The sequence below is a fragment of the Scyliorhinus canicula genome, chromosome 2 (assembly GCF_902713615.1).
Source record: "Scyliorhinus canicula chromosome 2, sScyCan1.1, whole genome shotgun sequence".
Taxonomy (NCBI): Eukaryota; Metazoa; Chordata; class Chondrichthyes; order Carcharhiniformes; family Scyliorhinidae; genus Scyliorhinus; species Scyliorhinus canicula.
The window spans coordinates 190,697,394-190,722,187 of record NC_052147.1 but is presented as its reverse complement, the minus strand read 5'-3'; the positions used below and the strand labels follow the sequence as shown (position 1 = coordinate 190,722,187).

Below are 24,794 nucleotides of genomic sequence, written 5' to 3'. Positions count from 1 at the left end.
TACGTAGACTGTGCATTATGCCAGGTTGGGGAAAACCAGAAATTATTGCAAAATGTAGTGCAATGTTCACCCTTCATGCAGATATTTCTGATTTTGAATCTGGGATGCAAGTTATCTTGTGACTCTGCGCAAGTCATTCACATCAATAAACTTACACCTCAATGCCATATACACAAATATTACCCGTTATCTAAGGAGAAAAAAAGGACAATGAACAAATTTATGCACATTAATTCTAAAGACTGCACTATGGGATATAAGTGCCCAGAAAAGTAAGGTGATTCAGTATTAGAGCCTTCCCTGAGGATATTTACTCATTTTACAATTTTAAAATCAAAAGTTAGGTTTATAAACTGTGACACTACTCTTCTTGCTGATCTAACAACACAAGTATTGAAGCAACTTTCAGAGCACAATAACAATTTATATAGCATCGCCAATGTCAAAAATTTTTACAATTTGATTCATAGGGGTGTAATGAAAAAGAAAACAATGAACTAAAGGAGGAGCTGGGATGATCCAAATTGTGGTTAAAATGGTGAGTTTTAAGAAAGGTCTTAAAAGAGCAGAAGGTGACGAGGCAAAGCGATTTAAGGCAAGAAATACAGATTGTCGGCACTTGAAGACATGGTCACCAGTAGTGGGGTGGGAGAGATCAAGGAGGTTAGAGTCCGAGGAATAAAGAGTTAGAGAAGACATCAAGGACGGTGTTGGGTGGGGCAGGAGTATTTTGGATGAGTTGAAGTTTATAGATTAGTAGAGAACAGAATATGAGCCAGGAGAGCATTGGACTCTGAAAATGACAGAGGGTAATGAGGGTTTCAGCAGCAAATGGACTGCGGCACAAACCATGTTGGTTAATGTTACAGAGGTAGAAACAGTCAGTTCTGGGTCAAACAAACCTCAGATTGTAGACAGGTTGGTTCAGTCCATGACAGTGTCTGTAAAGGAGAATGCAATAAGTAATATTGGAACAGAGTTGATGGGAAATGGTGATTCACTCAAAATTGAAGTCTGATAACGAAGTGGCACTATAGTAGTAGAGACAGAGCTGGGTGTCATCAGCATACATGTGGCCATTAACCTCATGTCTAAGGTGGACATCATCAAGTGGTTGTATGTAAATAATGAAAGGTAGAAGGAGGGGGCAAAGATCCTTGGGGGTCTTTTTCTGAAGATGCCCGGGCCATGATCAGATCGGTAAACTTAGAAGTATTTAAAGGCAGTTTTCACTGAGCTAGGCAACACGGTAAGGGCAGCACGGTAGCATAGTGGTTAGCGCAATTGCTTCACAGCTCCAGGGTCCCAGGTTCGATTCCCGACTGGGTCACTGTCTGTGCGGAGTCTGCACGTTCTCCCCATGTGTGCGTGGGTTTCCTCCGGGTGCTCCGGTTTCCTCCCACAGTCCAAAGATGTGCGGGTTAGGTGGATTGGCCATGCTAAATTGCCCTTAGTATCCAAAACGGTTAAGTGGGGGTTGCTGGGTTGCGGGGATAGGGTAAATACGTGGGCTTGAGTGGGTTGCTCTTTGTAAGGGCAGGTGCAGACTCGATGGGCCGAATGGCCTCCTTCTGCACTGTAAATTCTATGATTCTATAGATATCTTGGGATGATGATAATTTTTGTAGGATGTGAGCATCGTTGGCAAGGCTAGCATTTGTTGCCCATCCCCAAATTGTCCTTCAGAAGGTGATGGTGATGAGCCATCTCATAACTGCTGCAGTCCATCTGGTGTAGGTGCATGGATAGTGCTGTGAGGAAGAGGGTTCCTGGATTTTAATTCAGTGAAAGTGAGCGAATGACAATGTAGTTTCAAGTCAGAAAGCTGTGTGCCTTGCAGGTGATAGTGTTCCCATGCATCTGCTACCTTTTCGTTCTTGGTAGTCATAAGTTTGTACGGTGCTGTTAAAGGAGCCTTGGTGAACTGAAGTGCTTTATGTATATCGTACACATTGCTGCCACTTAGCATCAATGGTGAAGAGAGTGAATGTTTGAAGGGTTGATGGAGTGCCAACAAGTGGACTGCTGTGTCCTGGATTGCGTTGAGTTTCTTGAGTGTTATTGGAGTTGCACTCAGTCAAGTGGAGAGTATTCCATCACACTCCTGACTTGTGCCTAGTAGATGGCGGACAGGCTTTGGTGAAAGGAGAGAGAGCGAGAGAGAAAAAGAGACACACACACTGCTCAGAAAGGGCATGAGGCAATAGAGGAAAGAAATGAGACAGCCCGGCAGATTGAGGGTTAAGGCAGGAAGGAGGTATGGCTTGGCAGGAAAGGGGGAGTAACAGACATCCCTGAAAGGAACCGTGGTGGCAAAATTCATGAGTTCATAAGGAGATTCGAGTTGGGCGATTAGAAGATGGTTGGTGGTAGAGGAAATAAGTTGGCGATCATCTTTGCTCTCTGCAGGATGAGGGGAGGGGGAAAAGAGAATTTTTAAGGAGAGGTCAGAGGAGTAGAACATGGTGAGGTTAAAAAGCTATTTCATACCTTATTCCAAAAAAGAATGGCTAATATTTTAATACAATGCAAACAAGGAAAAACTTCTGTTTGGGACATCTTAATCAAAGTTGAAACATGGCTTCAATTCCACAACTCAAACTGAGAAAAGATAAAGCTTAAAATCATCCACTAAATTATCTAAATTCAAATTTGTGATTTTAGGAAACTGAACCAATAAAATTGTAGTCTTGTACATTAGTCAAAGACTGGTTTTATGGGATTTTACTGTTTAAAAATAATAATTGCATACCAAAGAGCTATAACCACTTAACGTTATGACTCAACTGAGACAGAATTGTGCATTTAAAGATTTTGCCCTTTTGATGATTTTTAGACAGTAGTCGGCCACATGTCAGAGATGGTGTGAAAGCAATTATGGTCGCAATGGTATTTCATGAATGTTATTTTCCCAAAGTCTAAACATGGTCTTGATCATGTCTCCATCAACCGTATGCAGCATTTGAATTCACGATTGGAAATTTAAGTATTGTGAGGAAACAGACAGCGTTTAAAAAAAAAATGCTGCTCACATATGCCAGAAAACACTGGCAAACCTCAGTCCTTTTGGAACAAAGTGTTTATGGACAAATCCTTTTCCAGTCAGTTGAACTGTTTATTTATGGGAGAGAATGTTTCATCCAATAAACTTGACTGTTGTATTAAAATATTCTTTTAAAAAAAAATCAGCTTTTGGCTGCAGGATAAATTGAAGCATCTGAGCTAGATGGTTGAGAAGTGTAGAGAGATTGAGAAAGGATAAAGAGGTGGATTAGAGTTAGAGTTGCCATGACCAACAATATGGGACAACAGGTTTAACGACTTTGTTTCATAGATATGACTGCTCAGAGATCTGAAAGCATTCGATTTTCGGAGAAGACAAGAGTTAAAACTCAAATTCCCTTCATTTGAATTTACCAGTTGAAAATACATATGGCACTTTCACAGGAGGGATTTCTTGGCAGCAATCAGTCTGATTTCTGCTCTTAATAGCTGGAGACAGACAGAGAACAGTGAGGCAAAATAAGGTCGTGGAGAAGTGAAGGCACATGGTGGATTAAACAAAACTGTTTTAGGACAAACATTAATCTCATGAGACCAAATGTAAATAATGAGGAAATGGAGGGATAGACAATTGAAAATATTTTGTAACATCTTTACCAGAGATGTCTGAATATTCCTCCGCATTAAACGTCAGTTCACTCTCAGTAGGCAGGTTCACAAATGCTTTCATAGCTGGAAAGTATGCAATGTGCCCATTGCTGACTTGTCGCAGAAGAGTTTCTAGATACCTGTGTATGAGTACAGATAAATTAGGTTATCTTCAAACATTAATTTTATCAAAAAGTGCACTGTACACAGAATTAAAAACATACCTCAGTTCAGTACTTACCAGTTGGTGTATAAGCTAGTTATGGTGGGTTCACCATGACTATCTAAATGTTGTGTCTGCTGGAGAAGAACATTGTTAAAAACTCTGGTGATATCAATCTGCACATAGTTTTCAATGGACTGAAGTACAGTCATGTAGGCTTTCACACTTGTCAGTAGCTCAGATGGCTTGGCAATCTCCTGCGTAGCTTGATTGTACATGGTCATTCCCACAATTGATCTGAAGTTGAAATGAAAAATGCTCTTTAAAACCATGAATATTCAACACATGTACAGCAAGCAAAATAAGAGCAATGTGATTTTGAAGCGAAGAGTGAACAAGTGACTCTTTTACTAAATGAACTAAAACTTTTTTATGCACATCAATAACCACTGATTTAGTCTTCAGAAACCTACTTCAAAATTAATCTTATGTGCAAGCTAAGTAATTATTTTCATTTTGTACTTTTCCCCTTTCCTTTACCAAATTATCTCTAATGCCTTCAGTGACTTATTGGTGAGATGTCAGTGAGATCCATCAAACTATGGGCAGACTATTGAACAAGGGCTAAAAGCAAATGTACAAATGCAATAAATGTAGTGTGAGAGAAATGACTCAGATGAAATGTTCCTGAACTCAAGTGGGGATAATATATCCAATATAAGTCAAAAATGATCCAGCAAAAGCAGTGAACTTTAAAAAATAATTTAACAAGCCAAAGGTTTTACATCTGGCAGTCCATAAATATGCCAAGTTATTTTAGTTGACTGCAGCATATTTCAATTCAGCCAAAATTTAAAATTTTAGTTACATTTTCCTTTTGGTCTTTTAGGTCTTTTATAAATTAACTAAACCGAGACAAACATTTATTAATATTAGTTGGAAATGAAAAACCTGGATATTCCTTTGACTACATAATTTTGAACAATGTGGATGGGAAAAGATAAATGGTGATGCCAATGCTATACCTTCTCCTTTCAAGACATTAATTTGCTTTATACAGTTCTATACCGGAGACTTCACTAAGTGATTATTATTCAAGTATAAACCTGATATTATAAGCAAACTAGCTTATCATAACGAACAATAAAGCAGACCCCTTTCCACCTGCCTTAAAGATTCAGCAGAGAACCTTAGTTAACAATCAGGATGCAGGTCTGGTCAATATTCCTCTTGCTAATCTCAGAGACAAAAGCCAATTAAATAATCTTTATCCACCAGCAGAGATTAGCTAACTCAACACAGACAAGGAAATTAATCTATGACCTCTCCTGGGTTGTTTGACTTGGTAAATCAGCTGAGCCATTTGGAAAATGATCAAATGGTCTCTTTAAATGAAGTCCCATCCTATTTTCTTCTCCCTCAAAAGCAGGTAATAAATATCCTACATTCTAGGTGAAATTTTTAACTGCTAGGATTCACTGTCAGATTCCTGTACCTTTCCTGTGAAGAAACAGCTGAGTTCCGATTTGCAAGATCAAGGAGCCAATGAAGTCGGTGCAATTGATGCAATCCCCCACCTCAGCCCCATTACTGTATGTAGGCAGACTTTCCACAATGTTGCCCTCAGTTTTGAGTCAAATAGCTTTATATCATATGCTTTTTCAGTTACAGAAATTCAACAGCAGCTTATTAATGTATTGACCTTGATATAACTTATACATAAGCAGCAAATTTCTTTCATCAAATTATAAAAACCTCTCTTACTTAGTAAAACGGATTTCCAAATGTGAAGTCAAATACTCGCGTGGTGTAAAGGTGTGTTCCCAGACAACTAAATTAGGAACATAATTGATAGAGAAACAAAGCTCAGAGAGAGCAGTGTGAAGTTTGTCCAAACTGAAAAATAAATCAAAATACTATGTTAAGGTTTCCAAGTAAAAATGCCATAATTATCAAAGTAACGAAAGACACTTTTATTGTGTGATAACACATTTCTCAAATGTCTCAAAACATACGAACGGGTGGTGGGGGAAATGATCCACCCCTGCTCCTTGTTCTTTCATATGTAAAGGTAATTTAGCTAAGCTAACAGTGTCACAAAATTTAACAAGCTACCGATTATGAAGTTTAAGACAGTCCAATGCAAAAAAAAAATCAACCTTGAAAGTTATTTCTCCACAAGTTTGCAATCTTTGAAAACATTTTTATTTCTGTTTCAACAATCAATCCTGAAAAAATCCTAACTAAAGAAAAATTACAAAAGTGTTAGGGTTGAAGGCTCCTCACTTGGTAACCAGTAGCCTGTTTTTTCTCATGCTCTCCACTCCAGGTTTCTCCCTTTCGGGTTCCCCTTTCTTTCCAGTCTGTTTTTTGGACTTTTTATTTACTGCTTGACTGATAGTCTTGGCACAATGTTTTGGCAATAACTGCAGAGCAGAAAAAAAACAATGAAATCTTTAAAACAGCTTAAGAGGTAAACATGCCAAAGCTAACACAATTGATATATGACTGAGATGGGACTCCACATCAAGTGGATTGATATTCACGATACCCTTTTTTAGAAAATGTAATTGAATTCTGTTTCACGTGGTGAAAAAAATTTTGTTTTGTAGAATCAACTATATGCAAGACATTAAGTTAGGATCTCGGTTGGACTGACATGAAAAAACTGGTATGTAGCAAAATACTAGATCTATTTTTCAAAAAAGGACAATTCCTTTTTCTCTCCTGACAGAAACTACTCATCGAGAAATACAGCACAGAACAGGCCCTTCGGCCCACGATGTTGTGCCGAACTTTTGTCCTAGGTTAATCATAGATTATCATAGAATTTTGGACACTAAGGGCAATTTATCATGGCCAATCCACCCAACCTGCACATTTTTGGACTTTGGATTTTGGTGATAATTCCTTAGCTTCGGAAGGGCAGATTCGCGATCAAATCTGAAATATATATTTGCTGTCACAGTGCTAAAAGCACGGAATTTACCACAAGAGGCCACTGGTTCAAATGGGTCTCTACAACTCTCAAGCCAACATCAGGTGGGAAGCTAACATAGCTGAGATATAACCAGTGCGTCCATGTTTTCCAAGCTAATTCTAAATATGGCTGAAGTGACAGTTTTCAACAATTACCTGGAATCAAAGCTTCATTTGGATGCTTACTGATTATTTGAATCAAATTATTTTCTACATACATGGATAATTAACCTTTTAGAGCAATATTAACTGTACAACATGGCACTTTTGTCCTTTATGGGCGTTTCATTTAACTTCGGCCTTGCCCCCCCCCCCCAAACAACACATTCTTGCAACAATTTCCCCACAGAGAAGTGTTTTTAACTCTTGTTCTCCAAAGCTTCAATTGGCTTATGCAAGACAACCTGAAGTGATTTTGCGCTTGCTGCCACATAACGAACATCAATTCTATCAAAATAAAATTTAAAATGCAAATATAAACAAAACAAATAGGTTTACAGGATTGTGATGCCTGTATTTCTTTTTATTGGTTAATTGTCTGCAATCCCCAAGTTCGCACTTTTTCAATGTTATTTTGCATATTTCAGTAATGCACAACAAACCCCTATATTTTACAGTAGAAAATCAGGTTTACCGAAAAAAAAATGCTTCCCAGTTTATACAGTTGCTGAGACACACACGCCATATATACCGTAAAAATAAAACTCCTCACATATTAAACACACAAAGCAGCAAATACTCATTCATAACCGACATGTATATAATTTGTCATCTGCAGGACATCTGAAAGCACTTAGAGGCCAATAAATGACAGGACCTGTTGCTTATCTGTCCTTTCTCTGTGTAGGCAAACAGAGAAGTCAATTTGCACAGAACAATTACTTCAATGAAGCAAGCTGGCCAGGATATCAAGAGCATACCCTACTCTTCTCTGAAAAGTGCCACCGACCATAGCGAGAAAATAATGCAAGTAAATATAAATGGCAAATATCCAGCCGATGTCATGATACCTTCATTCTGAGGCCACACATCACTCTGTCGGCTGCATTTCAGTCAATATGGCAAACCGAAGGGTAGCTACTGAGTGATGAGGGCTATCTGACAACAGGGCTAGTAGCTCCAGTGCACAACCCATGCACACATGCCATAACATTTCCACAGACATCTTCTATCCCTCAAGCCAGATGGGATCTCTGTTTAATGTCCAAAAAACAGCATCTACGAACCCTCAGAACTGCAAAAGGAATTCCAGCCAGATTATGTACTCAAATAGTGGTTTGGAGCTTAAACCCATAGTCACAGAATCATTTTAAAGAGCAACCCAGTTAGCCCCACTCTCCAAACCTTCCCCCTATATCCCAATAATTTTCTTTCTCCTTCAAGTATTCATCCAATTCCCCTTAAGGTCAGTATTGAACTTGTTTGCATCCACCACATAACCAGACAGTGCATTCTAAAATCAAATATTTGCTGCATTAAAAATATTTTCATATATCGCCTCTGATTTTGTTTGACAAATTGCCTTAAATTTATGCCCTCTGGTTATACATTAGAAACAGTTTTTCTTTTAATTATTCTTTGCAAAACCTTTAAGGTTTTAAAGAACTCCATCAAATCTCCTTTTAGCCACCTCTGCTCCAAGGAGAACAACCTCAGCTTCTCCAATTCATTCATGTAACTATACTCTCTCTTTCTGGAACCACTACTATTATTTTCTTGCACCCACTCTGCAGCCTTCACATCTTTCCTAGTCTGGTGCCCAGAATTGGACACAATTCGCCATCCGGAGCTGAACAAAGCTTTATGTAGGTTCAACTTCCTGGCTTTTGGACTCTAAGCCTCTTTCTAAATATGTTTTTATTAACTGCCATCTACAAAGGTTTGTGTACAAACAGACCCAAATCTTTCTCTTTTTGCACCCCCTTTAAAATTACACCATTTAGCAGGTTTTGTCTCTAATTTTCCTACTATAACGGATCACTTTTCGGTAATGAATTTAATCTGCTGTGCCTTGGTGACATTATCAAAAAACACAGGGTTAGCTTCCATATGTACACTGGTGATACCTCACTATCTCTCCACTACCTCCCTCGATAGTTCAGCTTATTTTGTGTTATTATTATACTGCTGTCTGACATCCATCCTGGATGATTCAAATTTCCTTCACTTAAAACATTAAGAACTAACCCACCCTCCCAACATCATCCATGGTAATCTTGCTACCAAGGTTCCAATCCCTCCACAATCATTATCTGTCTACAAACATTAATTCCCTCCATCACAGACACATAGTAGCAGTAGTGTGTACCATTTACAAAATGTAGTGCAAGAACTCATCAAGGGTCCTTAGGCGGCACCTTCCAAACCCACAACTACTACCTTTTAGAAGAACAAGGCAGCAGATACATGGATACACCTCCACCTGGAAGTTCCCCTCCAAGTCACTCACCATCTTGACTTGAAAATACACTGCTATTCCTTCACTGTCGCTGGATCAAAATCTTGGAACTCCCTCCCTAATAGCACAGTAGATGTACCTACACCACATGGACTGCAGCGGTGCAGGATGGCAGCTGATCACCACCTTCTCAACTGGAGATGGGAAACAAACGTTGATCTAGCCAGTGAAGCCCACATCCCATAAAAATGAATTAAAGAAAAAAATCTCAAACTGAACCAGATTGCTCACGAGCACCATTCAATCCCAAAATGAGCTGCCAACTCCCTAAACGTTCTCCATAAAAATGACTACTGAATTCTATCACGAGTCCTGCCTGCCTCAACCCATCAGTTGCTAAAACCCTTACCAATTCTTCCATCATCTGCACACTCAATGAATTCAATATATTCCTGGTCAGCCCCACCCATCTTCTATCTTCAATAAACACCCATTCACCTAAAACTCTTATTTCTTCATTGTATTCTCTATCATATTCTGAACAATCGTCATCTCCAAAGTCTCTACAATTAAAATGATCATTCTTATGTATCAGTTCCTTGCCCCTCGCCGTGTCTGTAACCTGTTCCACCCGACATCTCCCTGCCCCCAACCTACCCCGTGAAGTCTATTTTCTTCTAAACTCTCGTGCCTCCTCTAATAATAGCTATTCAGCGAGTTATGTTACAGTGATGTCACTCAGAGAGAAGATACAGAGAGGCACCTGAGAGAGCAGTTCGACCTATGTCTTGGTCTTTATTTAACCTTTACTAATAGGTAGTGGGCAAATAAATGTGTTTTCAATTAAAGACAATTGTCTCCAGGTAAATCTTTTCTCGAAAGATTTAAGCAACAAACAAATCCTGAGATAAAGCCACAATAACAGACCTCTCTCGACCAGTTGGCATCACACCCTGAAACTTCCTTCCTCCTTTGCCAGCTGCTTCTCAAAGAACAAAGAATATAGCACAGGAACAAGTCCTTCGGCCCTCAAGTCTGCACCGATCACGTGCCCTATCTAGACTAGATTTTGGTTCACTAAAATAATTTAGTTTCAGACTTCCAAAAATTTCAAAATCAATAAGGTTAACACTTGTTAACTGTTATTTTTTCCCCAAAGTTGTGCCACTATTGGATTCAAAATAGTCAAAGAAAGTATACTACCTCATATGGATACAACCAATTTTAATATGCACAAAGCCTAAATAGTTTATTCCACTTCACCAAAGATCAGTTTATTACAATAATTTCTCCAGGCTGCAAAGGGTTACTCGCAACATTATGAAACCTTTTACAAATTAACAATGGTGTTATATTTACAGAACAAGTGACAGGTATTAGGAAAGGTCTTAAGCATATAGGGATTTCTTTTTTTAAAATTTTTTTATTATAAATTTAGAGTACCCAATTATTTTTTCCAATTAAGGGGCAATTTAGAATGGCCAATCCACCTATCCTGCACATCTTTTGGGTTGTGGGGGTGAAACCCACGCAGACACGGGGAGAATGTGCAAACTCCACACGGACAGTGACCCAGGGCCGGGATTCGAACCCGGGTCCTCAGTGCCGTAGGCAGCAATGCTAACCACTGTGCCACCGTGCTGCCCTAATATAGGGATTTCTTAATCCAGTTGAAGAAATCACCTTTCCGCCAAACCAAAAAATATAGAAGTTAGAATCTTACCTGGTCACTAAGAGTGCATTGCTCTGTGCATATGTCTGTGATGAGATTGCGGGCTTGCTTCGCCATTTCATCGAGGAACATGTTACACAGGGAGAGACTGCGATCTCCAATGTGATGCCTCTATAACAGTTCAAAATTGACAAAACTGTAAATGCACTTTGGAATCTGAACAGATACACTATATGATGAACAAAGTGGGGACAATCTAAGTGGGAATTACGATCTACTTCTTGGCAACTACAGTGGCAGGATACATCCACACTTGACTATTTTGTTCTTTTTTGCCTGTCACTGAGCCCACGTTGCCCAATGAAACACTCAAACCAATATAATGAGTGCTATCAAAATACAATCTGCTGTCCAAATACCTTGAAATTTAACCTGACTAAAACTTCAACTGCATGCAAGTAGACGTTTTTCAGGTCGCTAACTGATCTCTTGTGGTGTTAATCATGTGAGGTTCGAAGTATGGTGATGATATGCAGTTGCTAAGATGAAACTGTGTTTAACTTTGCCTGTTGCTTTAAAAACACAACTCTGTATTTCCTGTCAGAATGCAAGTGATTGCAGTACCTTGTGAACCGCCCACGTTTATTAGAGGTTAGTTTTACCTGCTTCTAAATCTAGACTCCAAGTAAAAAAACGCCTACCTGCTCAGCCACTTTCCATTTAAAAAAAAAAATAGATTATTTTCCATCTGCTTTGCAAAGTGTAACATTTGGAAATATATTTGCTAGCTACTCATCTGGGTATATTTTCTGAACGATCCAAGGAACTCTGGCAATCTTCAAACACTCAGGAGATAGATTCGTATTGAGCATTGATATTGGGCATCACTCACTGTTTTTGAACATTACAAGAAATAAAACAGTTGGGCAGCACGGTGGTACAGTAATTAGCAGTGCTACCTCATGGTGCCGAGGACGTGGGTTCGATCCCAGACCCGGGTTCGATCCCAGACCCGGGTCACTGTCCATATGGAGTTTGCACATTCTCTCCATGTCTGTGTAGGTCTCACCCTCACAATCCAAAAAGATGTGCAGGGTAAGTGAATTGGCCACGCTAAAGTGACCCTTAATTGGAAAAAAAGAATTGGGTCCTCTAAATTTATTTTAAAAAAAGATTTCAAACAGTTATGTTCTGCCCTCTTAAGAGTGAACCTATTCAGTTGTGCATCATGTAAACAATTTATCGACGCTGTATTAGATTTCAAATTAACTGGTCAGTATCTTGCAAAATCTTAAAACAGAGCTCAAAATGAAAATGATATTTCTCTGATAGTAGCCACGACTTACGCAAAATGTGAAATTTCTCTACTTTGTCAGAAATTTTAGCTCTAACAAATCACTGTCACAAGGCCAACATGGATTAAAAACCACAGTGAGAGCCTCTTGGTATGAATGCAGCTTTTTTCCAGACTATAGGGCTTAGAAACACTGGTCAATAAAATGTTGCTGCCTCTTGCTGCACTGATGTCTGCCATGGCCTCTTGGCTGAACGAGTAGGGCTAATTAAACAGCATCTACTTTTCCGTATAATTTCCTAAAAAGTTTAAAAATGGGTGCTTCTTCAAATCTTCCAGGAATTCCTCAACCAGTCTACCAAAAATACCTTCCCCGCCAAGTGACAGTTGCAATAGTCATTGCTGGAACTCCCATGGAGCTGCAAGTAGATTACTCCACCCAAGGTTGTCACAGAGTGACCCAATTATAGCCATATTAATCAGTAAAGCATTACTAAAAGTCATGGATCTCACCGAAGACCATGGTACAATCCAATGCTACTGGACAGCCCATCCCACATTTGCTCTTCATTAAGGGACACTGATCGACTGTGAAGGGACCCATGCTATTTTTTGGCAATTGTTACTAATTGTGTGACTCTGCCAAACAAATGGCCCATTGATCTCAGTGGAAATGGTTGAACTACTGCCATTTGACTTATCAACCAAAGGCATTTTTTTATTTGGAACCAGCAGGGTTTTATTTTAAACTACTAACATTGTGGATGGTAGACTTCCCATGCTGAAAAATAATAAAGAACAGGAAATGTAACAGAATACATTAAAAAAAGCCTGTCAAGAAACTTTAGGTTAAAAAAAAATAGGGGCTTTAAACTGTCGGTCAAAATTTTGAAAGTTCTGCTTGGAATGCCAGGCAGGGTTATTTTTTGCAGATCGTTTTCAGTTAACTATCCCCGTGACCAATTTGTTAAAATATTTAATTTCTGATGCTCATGTGTTTTGGGGCTCATTTAATTGCTTTCTCTAGGGTATTCACTTCTGATCTTCCTGTCTATTTGGACCAACACTTTGGTGTAAAAAAAAATGCTGGTGCCAAGTACAATCGAGTGACATCAGAAAGATTGGAATTTCAATGATACAAATTTCATGATGACAAACTTGGGAATGCCAAATGAATAGTTTTTTCTTTGTGCGAGTTTTTAGGTCTTGCTTAGAGTAGGCAACCAACATGGATATGTGCTTACGACTGACATGCAGCAAGAGCCTTTTATGCTGGCACATCCCTACTGTTAATCACCATAGTTGATGACTGATACCAGTAGTTTCTCAGCATGGCAGGTCGTGGGGGCTTAACAGAACATGGCAATGAGACTTGTTATGACACTGCCTATCCACACGATAATGGGAAAAATTATTATTTCAAGCATGTGCTTTCTCCAAAACCAGTCAGGCTAAGCTCTACTTCTATTGTGCATTAAGAATGCTTCAACAAAAATCAAAATTTGGTGTTACACTCAAAACAGCAAATGTTTAATGAAACAATTGTCCGAAGAAACATATATGTATGTTTAAGACAAACATCGTTAAAACAGATATAGAAATTTAACAAAGGCTTTTAGCAAAATATGAAACTAAAGCAACACAACCAAAGTACCTACTCACCACTACAACCAAAGCTTTCACATCTCATGAACAAAATTAATAAATGCTTGATATTTTACAAAAACAAAGGATAATTTGGTCGATTAAACTGAACTCTAACGTTCACCTCAGCAGTTTTGAACATGCCTGGCAAATTATCAACAAGGTTAGAAAAACTCTTGCCAGTGCAGAATTTGAAATGTATATTTAACTAATTTATATTCAGAGTGGTGTGATGGCCCACTTACGTTTGGAAAAAAATATATAGGGGTGGCGGTCCCTTTAAATACTAGGATCTGATTTCTAAATGAAGAAAAGCTGCTGGGTTCCATATGATCAGGTTGGTGGGGAGATGAGCAGTAAAAAAAAAAGTGCTGAGTTAAATAGAAGGGCGAGTAGGTTCCTAGAGTGCTTCTATATTTCAATAGCTTTGTTTCAGAGGTTTGACAAAGCTGGTGTGAAGGAAATATTTCTTTCAGCAGAATCCAGTTCAATTTATGGGTGTTAGCTCAAACAGAGTTAAAACTCTGAACTGAAAGACAGCTGAATTTCAGAGGTGAATTTCTCAGACAGCCAAGTGGGAGAGCAATCTTTAGACACACAACTCCATAGTTAAAGAATATTAGAACAAGGAAAGTTCTGACCAGAGATGGCAACACACATATAGAGCAGAGGAGTTTGCAAACTTAAGTGAGTTGGAGGAGATTTGAAGGGACCATCTTGGTGGATTTAAACGAAAGGCTAAGAAATCTCAGCCTTTCCCAGTTTTGTTACGCATCTGACTCGAGAATTTGGGGGCACAAGTCTATTGTAGAAGGAAAGTGGATTAAAACATTTGATCTGGAGTACGAGTAATTGTGTTCATTGTATCTTTATTGTTTATAATGCAACTGACTATTTAAGATAGAGTGTAGCTCATGTTCTTTGATTTTTTGTAGCAAAATTCTTTTGTTCAAACCATAAATCTTGTGGCTTCATTCTTTTACTTAATAATTGGGGTTTCAGATTCCAAAAAAAGTTACTTATCTCCAACAAGATCATAACACTGGTTTACCCTAAATTGAATCCTAGATTAAGCTTGCTTATAACATGTAATGGTCTGTATTGTGCAGTTGCAATGATGGCAAAACTGTCAACATTTGCCGTCATTCCGACTGTGAAGCTGACAAACATCTGGGGTGGGATTCTCTAACATCCCGCCGGGTCGGAGAATCGCCGGGGGTCGGCTTGAATCCCGCCCCTGCTGTCCTCCAAATTCTCCGGCCCCCCAAAAAATAGGCCCGGCGTGAATTGCGCCGCACGCCTTGGAGAATGGCGGGGACCCGTGCGACTCAATGGGCCCCGGGGCTGCCCGAATTCTCCGGCCCACAATGGGCCGAAGTCCCGCCCGTTTTTTGCCAGTCCCACCGGCGTAAATTGGAGTAGGTCCTTACGGCGGGACCTGGCGACGGGGGCGGCCTCCGGGGTTCTTGGGGGGGTGTGGGGGTATCTGGCCCCGGGAGGTGCCCCCATGGTGGCCTGGCCCGCAATCGGGACCCACCAATCCGCGGGCGGGCCTGTGCCGTGGGGGCACTCTATTCTTCCGCACCGGCGGCTGCAGCAGTCCGCATTGCTGGTGCGGAAACAAAGCCCTCTGCGCATGCGCGGGGATGACGCCAGCACACGCTGGCGCTCCCGCGCATGTGCCAATTCGCGCTGGCCGGCGGAGGCCCTTCGGCGCCGGTTGGCGTGCGCCAAGCCCCTTTCCCGCCGGGACGCAAACCACTCCAGGGCGGACCTCGCCCCTGAAGGTGCAGAGGATTCTGCACCTTTGGGGCGGCCTGACGCCAGAGTGGGTCATGCCATTCCTCGGCACCGGGGCCCCCCGCCCTGCCAGGTTGGGGAGAAGCCCGCCCTTGGTGTCCGTATATGCACTGTTAAAACTCAGAAATCCAGATGTTCGTATCAGTGATTCCTTGCTCCTCCACAAGGTGAGCCATTGAAGGTGTAACAAACGAAAACTTTAGAATTCATCTGAACTGGCACAATCTTCCTCTTTTATGCTGCAATATCAGAATATTAAAAAAACCAAGTTGCCTTGTTGAATGAGGTGTAACATTGCGTTTAAAAGAATGTTCAGTCAGGACTACTTCAAACAATATTCCTAGCCCTGAGAAATGACAGTTGTAGAATGTCAAACTTCTACATGATGATAAAAATTCCACAAGTTTGTAATTTAAATTATTTTTCAAATATCTTTATAGATATGTCTGCTTCTACCCTATCCCCATGTGTATGTCCTAATCTTTACTTGCACCCATAAAATTGGTAAAAATGATTGAAAAATTAATGTGCTCTCAAAATTATTTAATGATATTTGTTGCTTAGCTTGTTTGATGACTTCTCTGTTGCGTGATCGCTGAAGATAACGTACATTTAGCACTAGATGGGACTGGTTTAGCACAGTGGGCTAAACAGGTGGCTTGTAATGCAGAACAATGCCAGCAGCACAGGTTCAATTCCCGTACCAGCCTCGCCGAACAGGTGCCGAAATGTGGCGACCAGGGTCTTTTCACAGTAACTTCATTGAAGCCTACTTGTGACAATAAGCATTATTATTATTAGATTCAAACTAATGGCGGGAATGGGAAAATCTATGCCACAAAGGTTCCACTGGATTGGAAGATAGCAAAAGTAAAAACTATTTTCAACAAAAGAAGGGAAAGAGAAAGTGGAACCTAAAATCCAGTTAGCCTTAGTCAAAGGAAAGTGCTGGAATCTATTTATTATTAAGGAAATGTAAATAAGTCACTTAGAAAATTGTATGATTAGAATGAGTCAGTGATTTATGAAAAAGAAATCTTGCCCGACAAATCCATTAGTGGTTTTGACAATGTATCCAGAAGGGAACTAGTGGATGCAGTAGTTTACAATTTTCAAAAGACATTGAATAAGATGCCACCCGAAAGATTGCTGCACTAGATAAAGGTGTTGTCAGCTATTGTCTTTTATTAATGACCTAGATCTGTGCTTTTCAAGTGGTGTTCCACAAGAAGTGGGCACGTGTGCCGCGACCATGCGGCAGACTCCGAGCCCCAACTTAATTTTAAAATAGTTTTAGAAAGACATACCCACTGCTCTCATTCAACGTCAGAGGTGGTATTGTAGAGGAGAAAAAGGTTTGTGTGAAAACATTCCAAATTTCTGGTAAAATACCAACAGTCTTGACCCTTCTTGGGAAATTAAGAGTGGGAATGCAGGCTAACAGTGTTGGCTCGTCTCGTCACCATGTTACTGCAAAGCAGCTGTAGACTACTGAGTAAAACAGTGCTCAGACCAGGGTTTGACAAGAGGATATTTTATTTTAGTCTAGAATTGAAGCCGTTGGTTTTCAGATTTCATTAGCGCTAAAGCTCTGTAATGTTACCAACTGTCTTAGCTGGTTTAAATTAAGAAGTCATAATTATATCTTCGCTAACTACGGCATTATGACAAAAACTAAGTCATTTTGTTCAGAGGCATGTTCTTATTAAATAGCATTTGTCATTTAATATTTATAATCATTACATTGTGGACTGTTCTGGTTTCTAAATTAAACTGATAGCTTTTTAAAAAAACTTTTAAAAAAAATTTGTTGCTGGTTGTGATATCGCCTTTCCAAATACTTCTGTTTGAATGGCCTAAAGCGGAAAGTGTTCCCCCTTTTGGAATCCCCCAAAAATGTAACAGCCACCAACATTCCATCTCCATGGAGGCAGGAAGGACACTGGGTGGCCCCGCCCCTTGTATGTGATTGGCCACTTTTGGTTCACGACTACATTGTGGGGTGCTAATGAGCAGTCGATTCAGCTGTAAAAAAAAGTGGGTGTGTCGTGGAATTGCTCGTCTCATTGCAGTCTGCCATTTACTGAAAAGGTTATGAACCACTGACCTGATGAAGGGACCAAGTGTAGTTTATCAATCTATAGTGATAGAACACTATAGGTTAGGTGAGTGGGTAGAGAGCTGGCAAATGGATTGTAATGTGGGAAAATGTGAGGCTGTCAATTTTGGTAGGATGAAAATAAAATAAAATTATCTCAATGGTGTGAGATTACAAAGCTCTGAGATGCAGAGGGATAGGAGATCCTTGTGCATGAATCACAAACAGTCAGTACGCAGGTGCAGCAAGTCATTAGCAAATTATCTAATAGAATGTTAATTATTGCAGAAGGAATTGAATGCAAAAGTAGGGAGGTCATGCTTCAGTTATACAGGGCATTGGTGAGCCCACAGCTGGAGTACTGTGTGCAGTATTGGTTGCTTTATTAAAGGAAAGATGTAAATGCATTGGAAGCAGTTCGGAGCAGATTTAATGGGCAATACCTGAAATGGGCAGGTCGTATTGAGGAAATACTAGACAGGCTAGGCTTGTATACATTGGAGTTCAGAAGAGTAAAAGGCAACTTGATTGAAACACATATCATCCTGAGGGGACTTCGACAGGGTGGATGTGGAAAGGATGCTTTGTCTTGTAGGAGAATTAAGAACTAGGGGCCACTGTTTAAAAATTATGGGGTCGCTCATTTAAGACACACGTGAGGAAATATGTTTTCTCTCGGAGGTTGTGAGACTTGGGAATAGTCTGTCCCAAAAAGGGGTTGAGGCAGAGTCTTTGAATATCTTTATGGTAGAAGTAGATAGGTTCTTGGTAAGCAATGAGATGAAAGGTTATTGGGGGGAGGCTGTGAAGTTTAGGTTAAAATTAGATCAGTCACGATCTTACTGAATGACTGTGCATGTTTGAAAGACAGAGTGCCCTACTCCTTCTCCTAATTTGTGTGTTCGTATGAGGCAGACACAATGAGTCTACAATATGATACAAGATAGGTTAATGAGGGGCAAGAACGCAACAGTGGGCTATAATGTCAGGAAATGAAAGTTTTTGTTTTCGTAGGAAGAATAGAAAAACAAATTTCTACCTTAAAATGGTGAGAAACTATTAAAGGTTGGCAGAGGGAATTGGATGCCTTAGTACAAGAAACAAAGTTAACATGTAGATACAGCAAGCAATTAGGAACGCAAATGGTTAATTAGCTTTTACTGCAAGGTGTTTGGAGCACAGGAGTAAGGAATTCTTGCTGCAGTGCTATAGGACTTCTGTGAGACTACGCCTGGAGTACTGTGCAAAACTTTGGGCTACATACCACAGAAAGGATATACTTGCCTTAGAGGAAGTGTTAGCAACGTTCACTAGATTGATTCCTGAGATGAGAGGTTGTCGTATGAGCAGAGATTGAGTAGAATGGTCCAATACTTTCTGGAGTTTAGAAGAATGAGAGGTGATCTCATTAAAACACAAGTTTATGAGAGGGCTTCATGAGATGCTGCTTCTCTGGCTGAAAAGTCTAGAACTAGGAGGCATAGTCTCAGGATAAAGGGGGTGGCCATTTTGGACTAGATAGCTCACAACTTGATGGGTTGTGAATCCTTGGAATTTTCTACACCAGAGGGCTGTGCACGCTTAATCGTTAAGTATATTCATGGCTGACATCGATGGATCTTTGGATTCAAACAGAATCAGGAAATATGGGGATTGAGTGGGAATTGTAGTGGAGGTCAAAAATCAGCCATGATCTGATTAAATGGCAGAGTAGGCTCAAAGAGCTATTCCTGTTTTCAATTATTTTAAATTTCCTCCTGGTCACTCATTTGCATTACTTTTGGGAGTATTCCTGTATTCAAAATCATGAGGGATCTAGACAGAGTAGATAGAGAGAAATTGTTCCCTCAAGAGGGCACAGAATTAAATTAATGGCAAAAGCAGCAATAGCAACACGAGGGAAAACATTTTCATGCAGTGAGTGGTTAAGGTTTGCAATGCACTGCCTGACAGTGTGATGCGGAATAGGTTCAATTGTGGCATTCAAAAGGGAATTAGACTGTATTCTGAAAAGGATGAATGTGCAGGGTTACTTCTGTGCTTTAAAAAATTCTGTGTGAGATATTCATTATTACTCCCTACAGAAATTACAAAATAGAGGCAAGACATTTAGAAAAAGATCATCCTCCACATCCTATTCCAAAATGCCTGCCTCATTTCCCTTTACCCACCTTTTTTCAACTACCCATTTAACCTATTCTGTTGGCATGGTCCTTATTCGAACAGAGGACAGAAGAAACTTTAGCAAAAAAAAAAAAAGAGGCTCATCAGCCTGTGAAACACACCACTTGTACGTGTGATAGAAGAAAGATCAAGGCAAGACTCAAGAGTAAATTAGACAGGTGGTTGAAAGGAGGATAAAGAACATAGAAACAGGACAGGCACATAGAGTTAGTATTGGAAACTTGACATGGAGGATAAACATCAACATGGACCAAATGGCCTGTATCTGCATTCTAATTTCATTGCAATTCTATGAAATATCTTTTTTTGTTAAAAAAAATGTAGCGAGTAGGAGAGGGAGCAATGTGGAATCTGACTTCTGCCACCTCTCAGTATATTCAAAGGGCCACAAATGAAGGTGAAAGATGCCATAAGTTGATTCAAGATCTGTTTATAGCTACAGTCTTTTAAATCCAATAAACATGACATTTTTAAATGTTTGCATGTGAGACCAAGTAAACAGAATCAACCTTACCTCTTCAGGACACAATTCATGAGTGCAGCTCATAAAATGTGTGCAAACCAGTGGGAAAGCAATTGAATATCGTGATTGCGAGGGCAACTCCAAGCACTGGTGAAACATCTTCTCAAAAGCACGACTGTAAAAACTTAAGAGTATTAAACATCATGTCACCACACTTGCAAACAGTAAATACAGTTTTAAATAAATCAAATATTACTCAATATAAAAACCTACTTCAGCCCCTTCAACTATGAAATTTCCAGTGGTTTTGAGTATGTTGTTTAACATTTTGTTTAATGTTTGAGTGAAGAGAGCTGGGGCTTTGGCTGTGGTGGTTCATGGTTTTGGTATCAACATGCATTTTGTTTTAATATAAATTCATTGCACATTTACAAGGCTCATCAATTGTCGGTACTAATCTAACGTGTTTTGTTGGGCACTCTTGAGCAGAAAATTTAGTAAACCACGTATGTGGTTACAAGGAAAATAATTAGTAAAGATTAATAGGATGCACAATGGTATCGTTTACACAGGATAACTGGAAGGTATTACTCTGGTATATTTTTTAACATCACTGTGGATTTAATTAATTTTTTTCCAATTAAGGGGCAATTTAGCATGGCCAATCCACAGGGGGGGGGGGGGGGGGGGGGGGATTGTGTCTCACATCCGAGTTTTGGGTTTGAAATCAGTCCAGACCAACTGGTCAGAAGTGGCCTCTTTGATAGTTTTATAGACCGTACGTTCCAACTGGCTGCAGTTTCTTAGCACAAAGTTATCATAATTCGGTACTAAATCAGCAATTCGAAAGACCAAAGGAAGGGATTATACGGGAAAAGAACAGGTCACCCGGTGGAGTAGGACATGGCTGAAATAGAAACTGCTCAAATCCCTTCCCAAACAAAAGCAACCTTGGCCAAGGTGAGAACAAAAATTAAAACAAATGAGCAGACATTAACATTGCATAGCTGCAATAGACTTAAGCGGTTCAGGCCAAATCAAAAACCAGAGAAACAGGGAATGGTTTACTGCTACCCACACTTAAGCATATCCTAGCTTTCAACACACAGTTTTTTTAAATTTCCGACATCTTCTATCTAATTTCTAAGTTTTAATTTGAGAGTTTGCATGGCAGCAAGAGTTGTAAATGCTTCATAACTGCTGCCATCACGGTTAGGGGTTTTCACATAATTATGTTATACATTGGTATCAGAAATCAGTTCCTCTCGTATGTCGAACAGGATGATTTATTTACTGTGATACAGGAAGTGACTGATTAAGAAGACAATTAAGCAGCATTTTTAGTGTGCCGACATTACATGATATAGTGTTGAAATTAAGTGTTTATTCATTTTACATATTCAAATATATGCTTCTTACATTAATGTACCAATTTAATTAACTGGAAAATTTAAGAACACAATTAGTGGTAACTGCACCCATCTCTGCCTCACAAAGCATTTGTCCCAGCTTTGTTCTTTAAAGTCTGCATAATAAGTCGTTTTATTACTGGGAAACGTGAAAGGAGATTGGGAAGAATTACAAACAAGAAAATTATCAGTTGAAATTGTCTTGCTTTGTGAAACGAGGATAACACAGATTTATAGCAGATGTGTGTGAAGAGGGCTGAGCAACACATGCCTACATGCATCACCATTTGACAATATTGTGGCTGATCTGATTGTGGCCTCAACTCTACTTTCCTGCCTAATCTCAGTACCCTTTGACTCCCTTGTCAATCAAGAATCTATCTTGCATTGCAATGCCTATAGCCTGGGTCCAAATGTGGAACAGTTTGTAATTTGGCCAGTGTTCTATGCTGTGTTTTATATATATGGGAATCATAAGAAGGGTGCGCTGGTGTGCAGGCTTTGTGCGCACAAGAGTGCTGACATTGTAGTTACACACTAAAACATAGCAGCTCAGGAGAGAGCAGTAACTGTGGGTTGAATGGTTCTCAGTTCCACAATGCGATTGAATGAGAGAAGAGGCAGGGTTTTGTCAGCCAGCAGGTGGGTGCTTTGAAGTCAAGATTCGTCTGTTGTGGCAGTCTTTTGGCACAGTCACTGCTTGGACACAGGGCACCACATGCCGCAATTTTATATTTCAAGCTCCAAGCACTGAACTGATACCAGCTGAAGAGAAAGAGAGAGGGGGGGGGGGGGGGGGCACTGTGCAACACAGTCATAGTTCTACTCTCTCTGCTGCACCCTCAGGGTAACAGAACAGTACAGACCCAATGCCTGTCCACAGCTGTTGGCTCCTCACTTGAGATCTTGCAGGTTGAGCAACTGACGCCCGAGCTCAAATTTCAATGAGCAGCTACGGTAACAGCTCATGGGTAAGGTATGGTGGTGGTGAGGGGTGGTGGTGAGGAAGAGCGAGAACAAGATCAATTGACCTGGTAATGAGGATTATTTGTATAAACTATTTTCAAGTAGTATATTTGTGACCATTTTTAAGAACATTTCACTCTTCAATAGACTCTTGCTTTAAAGTTTTAGAATAGAGAGTTGGATCGGTAAAACGTTTCAAAAAAGACAGTGGTGTGAATGGACTGGTATTTAATTTCATACAAAACAAAGGCAATGTATTTTGCAAAGCATTTAACAAAGTTTAGAAGTTGTGGAAAACATGTACAAGTTTTTCTGCTTAAAAGCAATAGATCCTGTAGGTTCTTTGTGAGACACCGAAACTCAGACCACTCAAATAAAAGCCCTAAAATACAGACTATGAATGAATGCTCTGTTAAAATGTTTTCTGTTGCTCCTACCTTAATATATTAAAAAAAAACAAGCTCTTAACCTTGGAAATGTGAGATAGAATAAACACTCACCAGAAGAGAGAGAGATCTGACGTTTCCACCAGCATTTCAACCAAAGAATCTACCATTTTGGTGTGAAAAATAATAGTGTTCATCATTTTTCCTAGCTCCTTGTGATCTGACAGATTAAGAGAAGCCTTGGAAACGCTGGTATAGGCCTGCAAACAAAACAATTATTTTAATTCAAATATGTTGCTGCAGAGATTTAAAAAAAACTTGTTAAATTTGTCTGCTAATTTTCCATCACCCTTTGTCCCAAACATATTGAACTTGATGAGGTACAGTTCCACAAACTACCTTCAGGACCTCAGCCAAGAGGCCATTCTATGTCACAGAACCATATCATAATATATAGCATTAGAAGACAGCCATTCATCCCATTATGCCTGTGCTGGCTTGTCTTAGTCCTTCGCTCTTTCTAGTCTTGCAAAATGAGGTATCCATTCAGTCGCTTAGTAGCTATTATTGAATCTGCTTCTCCACTTCAAGGCAGTAGCCACTGTGTATCCTGCCAACACAAGATGGCTACCAAAACCAGACTGCACATGTGCATAAATCTAATTACATCACTCCGCTAGAAAAGTTATCATAGAATTTACAGTGCAGAAGGAGGCCATTCGGCCCATCGAGTCTGCACCGGCTCTTGGAAAGAGCATCCTACCCAAGGTCAACACCACCACCCTATCCCCATAACCCAGTAACCCCACCCAACACTAAGGGCAATTTTGGACACTAAGGGCAATTTTTCATGGCCAATCCACCTACACTGCACATCTTTGGACTGTGGGAAGAAACCGGAGCACCCGGAGGAAACCCACGCACACACGAGGAGGATGTGCAGACTCTGCACAGACAGTGACCCAAGCCGGAATCGAACCTGGGACCATAGAGCTGTGAAGCAATTGTGCTATCCACAATGCTACCGTGCTGCCCTTTTATATTTGTGGCAATGTTTTTCACGTGGCAACCTTTTTTCTGTAACCTTATGTTCCCAAGACGTTATGCCCCAGGGTACAAATAGGCTATATATTTATTAAAGTAACATTGGAAGTTGTGAACTGAGAATTGTTTTTTATCTTGATGCTCCAATTTCATTGTTCTTTTCAAGGCTCAGTAATTAAACACTCATGAACTTTGACGCCATAGTTTAACACCTGACATTCTCAATATGATCATCCCACATAACCTGTTCAAAGATGATCATCATAATTTTTTAGAAGCTGAGATGTTTATGTTGCTATGCAAGCAAAACAGGGGCATCCAGTACTCTGAACAGTTATATGAAAATAGTTTTGGCCGCATCAAGTTTCAACTTTCCTTCCTTGATTTTTTTAATACCTTATAAAATGCAGAAGTTGTAAACTACTGTCCTGCAACTCCAATAAAGGCGGCATGGTAGCATAATGGTTAGCACTGTTACTTCACAGCACCAGGAACCCGGGTTTGATTCCCAGCTTGGGTCACTGTGTATGCGGAGTCTGCACGTTCTCAGTGACTGCGTGATTTTTCTCTGGGTGCTCCAGTTTCCTCCCACAAGTCCTGAAAGACGTGCTTGTTAGGTGAATTGGACAATCTGAATTCTCCC

General features: G+C 40.0%; 1 protein-coding gene across 8 annotated transcripts in view; it reads right to left on the bottom strand.

Annotated features, from left to right (window-relative positions):
- The window catches only part of nckap1 (NCK-associated protein 1), a 256,739-nt gene that overhangs the window by 66,909 nt on the left and 165,036 nt on the right, over positions 1-24,794 (bottom strand). For 3 of the 8 annotated variants that reach the window (XM_038789224.1, XM_038789225.1, XM_038789227.1), the window contains 8 exons: positions 23,222-23,367; positions 20,398-20,530; positions 18,984-19,076; positions 10,915-11,034; positions 6,101-6,240; positions 5,579-5,710; positions 3,893-4,111; positions 3,661-3,791 (listed from right to left, as the gene is read on the bottom strand). In XM_038789224.1, coding sequence (XP_038645152.1) covers positions 3,661-3,791; positions 3,893-4,111; positions 5,579-5,710; positions 6,101-6,240; positions 10,915-11,034; positions 18,984-19,076; positions 20,398-20,530; positions 23,222-23,367 — 1,114 coding nt within the window. The remainder of the gene's footprint in view (positions 1-3,660; positions 3,792-3,892; positions 4,112-5,578; positions 5,711-6,100; positions 6,241-10,914; positions 11,035-18,983; positions 19,077-20,397; positions 20,531-23,221; positions 23,368-24,794) is intronic. The other 5 variants (XM_038789228.1, XM_038789230.1, XM_038789231.1 and 2 more) reach the window with 3 other exon arrangements.